This window comes from Hippocampus zosterae, chromosome 14, assembly GCF_025434085.1.
Source record: "Hippocampus zosterae strain Florida chromosome 14, ASM2543408v3, whole genome shotgun sequence".
Taxonomy (NCBI): domain Eukaryota; kingdom Metazoa; phylum Chordata; class Actinopteri; order Syngnathiformes; family Syngnathidae; genus Hippocampus; species Hippocampus zosterae.
In genome coordinates this window covers 2,469,481-2,478,315 of record NC_067464.1, presented here as the reverse complement: position 1 = coordinate 2,478,315, position 8,835 = coordinate 2,469,481, and the positions used below count along the sequence as shown (strand labels likewise).

The 8,835-nt window shown below is 43.1% G+C and overlaps 1 protein-coding gene and 1 long non-coding RNA gene across 24 annotated transcripts in view; one reads left to right on the top strand and one right to left on the bottom strand.

Annotated features, from left to right (window-relative positions):
• LOC127614344 (uncharacterized) overlaps positions 1-378 on the bottom strand; it is a 232,305-nt gene extending 231,927 nt beyond the window's left edge. The window contains exon 1 of the long non-coding RNA XR_007966465.1: positions 14-378. This is a non-coding gene — a long non-coding RNA (uncharacterized LOC127614344). The remainder of the gene's footprint in view (positions 1-13) is intronic.
• tnika (TRAF2 and NCK interacting kinase a) overlaps positions 1-8,835 on the top strand; it is a 284,569-nt gene that overhangs the window by 230,045 nt on the left and 45,689 nt on the right. For 8 of the 23 annotated variants that reach the window (XM_052085501.1, XM_052085499.1, XM_052085484.1 and 5 more), the window contains exon 1: positions 1,534-1,925. In XM_052085501.1, coding sequence (XP_051941461.1) covers positions 1,869-1,925 — 57 coding nt within the window. In that variant the 5' untranslated portion in view covers positions 1,534-1,868. Of the gene's footprint in view, positions 1,926-8,835 lie in introns of those variants that run through there. The other 15 variants (XM_052085480.1, XM_052085478.1, XM_052085473.1 and 12 more) reach the window with 4 other exon arrangements.

Here is an 8,835-nt window from a genome sequence, read left to right as displayed (position 1 = left end):
AAAGTACTTGTACTTTTTTTTTTCAAAACAAACTCCCCGTTCAGTCCTTTTTTTTCTTATTCTGCCTCAGAAAATGCTTTCTTTTCATTTTTTTAATTGACATCTTTTAATGCTATTAATGTATTGTGGAAGGTAATTTTAAACATGAAACCTAACATTTCATACCTGAATGGTTGCCCCCTTAGCCTTCCTTGCAATGTGAATGTTTAAGAATCACTCTTGGTATTTTCCAATGTTAGCAGGTCGAATATAAAATGTTTAAATTTGTACGGTATATGCGTGTGAAACAATAACGTCTGCTTCGATGGTGCTAGAAAGATGAGTTCATTATTCGTCCTGGTAGTAATAACTTACACTAATCATTTCTTGAGTGGGACCATGGACTTTTAAACGTTCCAATCTTCAATTTTTACCAGTACTGTATTCACATATGAGAGTAACAATCCTTATTTAGGTCAGTTGTGCCTGGTATTATCTCGTTTCTATCTTGTGAAAACCACAACACTGTCTAACGTCAATCTACCTGCCGCTTTTCATGGTTTTGTACAGTCCTGTGTCTAATATGCTCAGTTCACTGGATTTACTTTACTTTAAATGGCAAGCCAATAAAAATGATCACGTGGTCACACCAAAGCCCCTTTGCGTGTGTGTCATTGGAGATTGTCCCAGAAATAACGATTTATAATTCAAATGCATTAAAAATTGTCATTTTTAAACACTGAGATAATTTGAAATTCACAGTTGCAGAAATGTACATTTATGTAATGTTGAAATTACAAGAAAAAGAGACAATTGGAAGGAGATATTTACATAAACTGATTAAATACATGATTTTAAAAGGAATATTGTAAATACAACAAAAATATTGTAAATATGTTTACGATGTCTATAACTGAAATTTAAGTTAAGTGTTGTGTTGTATTATTTTGTCATTTTATGTGAACTATTCCAGCTTGTTGTCTTGTCTGGTTGAGAGGGAAGAAATTTCATCCGTGCTGTATGTTGCACAAACAGCGCATTTGACAATAAAGTTGTACTTGATTTGACTTAACAAAGAAAAAAAATTATACAATTAAAATGTGATTTTAGTATTTCAAAAGGAAATATTGAAATGTACAATAATGAAATAAATACTTCTTAACAAATCCCCAAAAATCTCAAAAATCCCCCAAAACTAAAAGAGGTCATTAGTAAAATGTAGCCATTAAAAAAATTACAAAACGGTAATTTAAATTAAAACGTAAAAGAAAATATTTTTAATGTTTAAACTATTTTCGAATGATTACTAAAACAAATCCATAACATAACATTCATACCACCGTACTGTATGTGTTTTGACCTACAACTCTTATTCACACTTGCCGTTTTGATGATGATGATGATTTTTATTATTATTACGACGACACCATGATTGTTTTTATGACTTGGGGAAGTCACATGACATGTTCAAAGTGCGGGACTCCCTGCCGCGCAGGGCTGCCTGGCTCCACCCCTTTCCCCACCTCCTCCTTCTAGCCCCACCCTTTCCGCTCTACGTCCGCTGGCTGTCTGTCACCTCACACCGAGCGGCGGCGGCGGCTCACAGTGCGACGCTCACGCCGACCCGCGAGGCAGCACAACCCGCTACGCTTTCGCCTCCCTCACGTCGACATGGACCGGGAAGCGGTCGGCGACGACCTGCCCTCGCTTTAGCCGGAAGCGACTCACGCGCCGGGAGCAGAGACATTCAACGCCGGGACTACCAAACAGCATTACCTTGGACGTTAAGACCTTTTTTGATCTTTCTTTGGAGGGGGGTCTGGGGGGGCTTTTATTTATTGTTTTTGTTAGTGTGAGTTCAGTCCCCCCCCCCCCCCCCCCCCCCCGTCATGGCAAGCGACTCCCCCGCTCGGAGTCTGGATGAAATCGACCTGTCTGCTTTGAGGGTGAGCCAACCTACATTCTGCTTACTACTTGTGTGCACCTGACACTGGAACAAGCAAGTGCAATAAGCCATACAAGTGTATGTGTGTGTGTTTCTGCTGACTTGGATCTTTGGTAGCCCCCCCCCCCGCCCCCCCGCACACACACCGAAAATCATAAACGACCCAAACTGCATTTTAGGGAAGTAGTACTGCACGGTATCACAAAGCGAGGACTCAAACATTTCATGCTTCACTTCGATGCATTGCGCTAGCCGTCCCGGTGAACACGCCTTGGCCACCGGAGGGCGGTAAAATAAAACGATGCAGACACAAACGAAGAAGGGTTTCATAACTTGTGTGACTCAATTGGCTGCTGTGAAATGAGTTGTGTTTCGCAGAGGATAAAGAATACATGCCTTTGTGGGGGTGGGGGTTGTCTTCATTTCTTGCACCATCGTTTGGGTTCAGATATTCCTTGCATGGAAGGTTATTGAAAACACAATGTCTACTTCTTTGTTTTAAATGTCGTGGAATAACTGGCGAGAGGAGCCGTCGCGTTACGTACATGTTGGTACATTTGAGCGAGCGTGCTGTAGACTTTTTTTGTGTGAATGAGTGAATGATTTCAATGACTTCTCTTTATTTCCGTTGTTCAAGCTGGTGGTTCACATTTCTAACTAGCAAGAGGAGCGATTGCATTAATCATATGGCACCTAACTTAGGCACAAATGTCGTGACCAAGTGTCCAGGATATATATATATACAATTTTTTTTTACTTGCTGTATTATTATTTTGTATCATTGTTGCGGTCGTTGCATCAGCCATCAGATTAATGATATGAAACATGACATCAGCTTGTGGTGTTTGCATGGAATCAAAGGACGCTACCGATTTTTGTTGTTGTTAACATAGTTGTATGGAAAACGTCACAAGTAAGTGAATCAGTGGGTGGGGGTGGGGGGGTTCACTGATTTAAGGCTGATACAAGACTGATATTAAAGTTCAACATTAGCTCTCATGGTAGCTTCTAAGGTTAATTTGCCTTTGGCTGTAATGTCGGGTGTGTCAGGCTAGCGTTAGCATATTGTGCTACGGAAGTTGGTCGGACTAGCGCGTGGCTCCTTAGGATGCCGATCAGATTAATGATATGAAACATGACATCAGCGCGTGGTGTTTGCCTGGAATCAAAGGACGTTACCGATTTTTGTTGTTGTTAACATAGTTGTATGGAAAACATCACAAGTAAGTGAATCAGTGGGGGGGGGGGGGGGGTTCACTAATCTGATACAAGACTGATACTAAAGTTCAACATTAGCTCTCATGGTAGCTTCTAAGGTTAATTTGCCTTTGCCTGTAATGTCGGGTGTGTCAGGTTAGCGTTAGCTTATGTGCTACCGAAGTTGGTCGGACTATCGCGTGGCTCCTTAGGATGCCACGGTGACTTTTATTTGAGGTGTTAGTGTATTTGAAAAATACTCGAGTCGGTGAATTGGGGGGGGGGGTTGAGTGGGAACGCTAGAGTGTAAAAATGCAAATGCAGTGACAAGCAGCTGTACATAAATAAGCCACCCGAGCTAAGGACAGAAGCTCGGACGTTTGGCTCAGACACATATGCTCGCTTTTTAAACCCAACTAACAACAACAACCCCCCCACCCCCCCTCCACTCATCCACACACTGTCAGATGAGTGTACAGTCAACCACTGACTAGACAGGAAGTAGGTCAGCTGGGTCTGACGAGGGGGTGGTGGTGGGGTGGTTGTTATGGGAAGGGGGCTGTGTGGTTTTTGTTTCTGTCTGCGCTCAAAGATACCGAGTGGGAGGAACACGTGTATTTGGTGTTTTTTTTTTTTTTCCATTTTCACTTGATATTTTGATAGTTGAACATTTTCAGGCAGCACGCAGTGTTAGCACACCTGTCTCGCAATTGTAAGGTTCTGAGTTTGAATCTCAGTCCTGGCTTTCCTGCGTGTGTGCTTGCAGAATGATATGGATTATTTTAAGGCTGATTCTGATATTTAGCAGAATAAAATTCACCTCATCGGTTATTAAATTAATCGATGTCCGATTAATTTTAAAAAATGAATAATGACTAAAATACTTCCTTTTGTTTTGGTCACTTAATGCTTTACAAATAGTGCCGATATAGGCACAGAATTGAAATGTATTACAGTACTTTGTTCTGAAGTATTTACTTAACTTGACAACAATGTCAAAAAATCTCTTTTGCGTGTATCTTTGGTACGGAGGGGCAGAACTTTTAAACACAATCAGCAAAAGTTGGCAAGAGAAAAACGAAATAAAAATGATATGCCTTGCGATTGATTGACTGGCGACCAGTCCGAGGTGTTTGTTTGGTGATGTGGTGGCTGTTACCCGCTCCTTCCACAAGTTCCATTTAATTTGAAGTCCAGCTTGTGGAAGTCTATCATCGACTTTGGGCGCCACCCATTTCGTGAGGCTCACAGCGAGTCTCGGTCATTTTTCTTTTTTTTTTTTTTTTTTTTTTTCTCTCCTCATGCGTTCCAAGCGTTTAATAGAAGCGCGTCTCGCTGCAACAGATGGCCCAGCAGTGGGCTGCGTGTGCATGCCCGGCACACACTTCACACGCTCCCGAGAGGTGATGAGATGTGACCAGCAACTCAAGTAGTCCGAGGCAAAGACGATCCACAGTAAAGAATACTTTTGAGGGTTACCTTTAGGGCTGAAAAACGTTGACAGATCATCTAATCTGCCACGCCCAAACCGTCAACTATCTCGATGAAATGATGCGAAAGGGCTGTCACAATTGAATCTTTTTAAAAAATTGATGATTCCATTGATTAATCGAATAATCGGCTGGATTTTTCCACAAACGGTAGAAATCCAAGTGGATTTCCCACCCACTAAACTGATTTAGTTCGTTGTTTGACTGCAGTATCCACATTACACCAGTAGAGGGTGCTAAATGAACGAAATGGTCATGAATAAATGGATACAGAACAATGTCGCTCGATGTGTGTAGACCGGAAAGCCGAAACACAGCGCCGGTAAAGCTTCAAAACTAAATGTATTTGGTGTCAAAGCTGTTTTTGTGAAAACCGATTTTATTTTATTTGTCGGTTTACGTTTTTTAAAACTGTGGACGGTTCTTAATGCGCAGGTTGGCGACGATCATGACAAACCGGTGCGAGTGCATCACTCACACGTAAATGTTGACAATGTGACCAGAGAGACTAAAGTAGTCCAAGACAAACACTCGTCAAGACCCCCCCCATCACCCCCCTCTCAATGCCTGCTGACCAGCGAGGCCGCATTCCTCGGCCCCTCGCGCCGCAGACGCCATGGTAACGGGGCCACGGCAGTGCCCGGGGGGGGCTTACACAAGGCTTATTCATGAATAGTCGATATACTGTATGGAAGTCTGTCCCCTCGTTCCTCCCTCTTCTTCACTCAGCTGTCCCTTCTCCACTTGACCCATTTCGAACCCCCCCTCCCGCCGCTCGGTGACGAACCACCGGATTCGGGATCAGTTACGTGGCCTGTAAGTTGAAACGAGAAGCCTAAATCGCCAGTGGGGACAATACTTGCGCTAATTTCCCCTAATTTGCATTGATCCATTTTCGAGCGCTGATTCCGTTCAGGGTCAGGGGAGAGCTGGCGTCAATCACAAGGGCACAGATAAGCCCCCCCCCCCCTTCGTGCTGGCCTTCAAAGCCGGCTTTTTCTCGCCGACCAGGATGTGAGGTTTCACCGTAGTTGAATATTTCTTCAATAAATGGCCCATTTTGTAATTACTTCTCATACGTTGGGCGCACCGCATTATAAGACGCAATCTACAATGCATCCACTAGATGGAGCCACACTTACCAACAGAACGATCAGATGTCAGTAAAACGTATTTAATGACTTTTAAGGCACGCTGTGAGCGTTTAAGAAAATGAAAGGTTTTCAGGTGCGCCTTTAGTGCAGAAAATACGGTACTTATATTGCGAACCGTGGCACTTATTGGGCGAGGTGCCGTTGCATCGGCGTCATTATACGCGCCCCCCCCCCCTTTTCACAATGTGCCAGATGTAACCACGCGTCAACATTTTATTTTTTTTTCTTGACACTGAATTATTTCCAGTCATTGCCATCATATTATTTTTTTCCAAATCCAAAATCAGCCCGCACGGATGGCCAGCCTGGAAGGAAAATCAGCGAATCGGGCTCGACGCGGCAGGCAAACTCTCCGTCATGGCACGTTTTCTTGTAAATGTGTGATTAAGACTTGACTCCCGAGTGATGAATAATGCAGCGGCGAGGTGTGGGCGGGATGTGCTGGGAATTTAGACTCGTGCCTCATCACTTTTGTGTTCTAAGTGCAGACACGACCCCCCTGGCCCCCCAAGCCTTCCCTTTGCCGCCACCGTGACTGCCTCTATCCTCTCCAAGGGTCTCTAATTTAATCCTCCCCACTTGTGTGTAATTCACTTTCCGGAGACCCAACAAGTCGATACGGCAGGAGGCCATCGCTAAAAAGAGGCGAGGGGGGTGTTTTTAAATAGCGACGATGAGACGCCCACACTGACGTTTGTAAATGTGTCAACGGATTGTTCCAACAACGCAGAAACGAGCTCGTCTGGTGTTCTTCCTGCCGTCGTTCACAACAGTTTGGTATCAACAACATGGGCGGGGAAGCGTTGAAAATTGCTGCATCGGAGTCGGTAATGGGAGTTTAATTTATCCGCCGGCTGGATACGAGAGCCCGACTGATTAAGTCGGATGATTGAGGCCGATTAAAATTGGCATCGGCCTTAAAAAAAAAAATTATAAAAAAAAATTCATAGGACCATATTGGTCGCTCACACACACACACACACGGAACGTGAGTTCAACAAGAACTGCACTCTAAAAGCCATTACAGTATTCGTCACGGCCTCTCCCTAATGCCTCCCCGGGACAAATTTCATTCCGAGTGTAGGAAGGCCTTTCAGGGACTCTTAAGCAAAACCAGGCAGACCGGGGTTGAGTTTGAATTCGGTCAATTTATGATCTGTTCTCGATCTAACCCAAAAAGAAGCCATTCCGTTTCCCATGCAAGACACTTTGAACAATCACACTGGGGCAACACAGTTTTGTTGCTGTTTTTAAACTAATTTTTGTGATTTCAGTTTTTCCTCCATGTCAAGTTTTTGGAGCTACAGGAGCCCGGTTTTCTTTTTAAAAGTATGAGATAAATGTCCGGAACTTAAAACGGTATGCCCATGGATCACAAGGTTAAGAGAAATCCCAGCATCTTCAAGCTAGCAAGCTAGCATCTCACCATGCTAGCTTAATTGTGACGACACAAAAACCATGTCGTAAATGTCAAGTTTTTGGAGCTACAGGAGAGGTTTTCTTTTTAAAAGTATGAGATAAATGTCCGGAACTTAAAACGGTATGCCCATTGGATCACAAGGTTAAGAGAAATCCCAGCATGTTCAAGCTAGCAAGCTGGCATCTCACCATGCTAGCTTAATCGTGACGACACTAAAACCATGTCGTAAATGTCAAGTTTTTGGAGCTACAGGAGCCCGGTTTTCTTTTTAAAAGTATGAGATAAATGTCCGGAACTTAAAACGGTATGCCCATTGGATCACAAGGTTAAGAGAAATCCCAGCATGCTCAAGCTAGCAAGCTAGCATCTCACCATGCTAGCTTAATTGTGACGACACAAAAACCATGTCGTAAATGTCAAGTTTTTGGAGCTTCAGGAGCCTGGTTTTCTTTTTAAAAGTATGAGATAAATGTCCGGAACTTAAAACGGTATGCCCATTGGATCACAAGGTTAAGAGAAATCCCAGCATCTTCAAGCTAGCAAGCTAGCATCTCACCATGCTAGCTTAATTGTGACGACACAAAAACCATGTCGTAAATGTCAAGTTTTTGGAGCTACAGGAGCCCGGTTTTCTTTTTAAAAGTATGAGATAAATGTCCGGAACTTAAAACGGTATGCCCATTTGATCACAAGGTTAAGAGAAATCCCAGCATGTTCAAGCTAGCAAGCTAGCATCTCACCATGCTAGCTTAATTGTGACGACACAAAAACCATGTCGTAAATGTCAAGTTTTTGGAGCTACAGGAGCCCGGTTTTCTTTTTAAAAGTATGAGATAAATGTCCGGAACTTCAAACGGTATGCCCATTGGATCACAAGGTTAAGAGAAATCCCAGCATGTTCAAACTAGCAAGCTAGCATCTCACCATGCTAGCTTAATTGTGACGACACAAAAACCATGTCGTAAATGTCAAGTTTTTGGAGCTACAGGAGCCTGGTTTTCTTTTTAAAAGTATGAGATAAATGTCCGGAACTTAAAACGGTATGCCCATGGATCGATCACAAGGTTAAGAGAAATCCCAGCATGTTCAAGCTAGCAAGCTAGCATCTCACCATGCTAGCTTAATTGTGACGACACAAAAACCATGTCGTAAATGTCAAATTTTTGGAGCTACAGGAGCCTGGTTTTCTTTTTAAAAATATGAGATAAATGTCCGGAACTTAAAACGGTATGCCCATTGGATTACAAGGTTAAGAGAAATCCCAGCATGTTCAAGCTAGCAAGCTAGCATCTCACCATGCTAGCTTAATTGTGACGACACAAAAACCACGTCGTAAAAAAGATATATCCGTGGAATTTTTCTTATCTGGTAAGATGTGGAGAAATAATTGGACATTGTAGAAAATAAAATCAGCGTGGCAATTTAATTTGAATGATTTTGTTTTTCAGTTTGTTCCCCAGTGAACAGTATCAGGCTAATTAACAACATTCTGGGCATTTGCTTCACAAAAGCTAGCGTACGGGCTCGACGCGAGGATAATAAAAAAGGAAGTGAGCGGAGGAAAAGCATTTTTCTTGCTTGGCCGTGCGTTTTATCCTCCTTTGAATGTTCCGAGCCGTCGTGTGGGTGTGCGCCGCCGCCAGGCTGAGG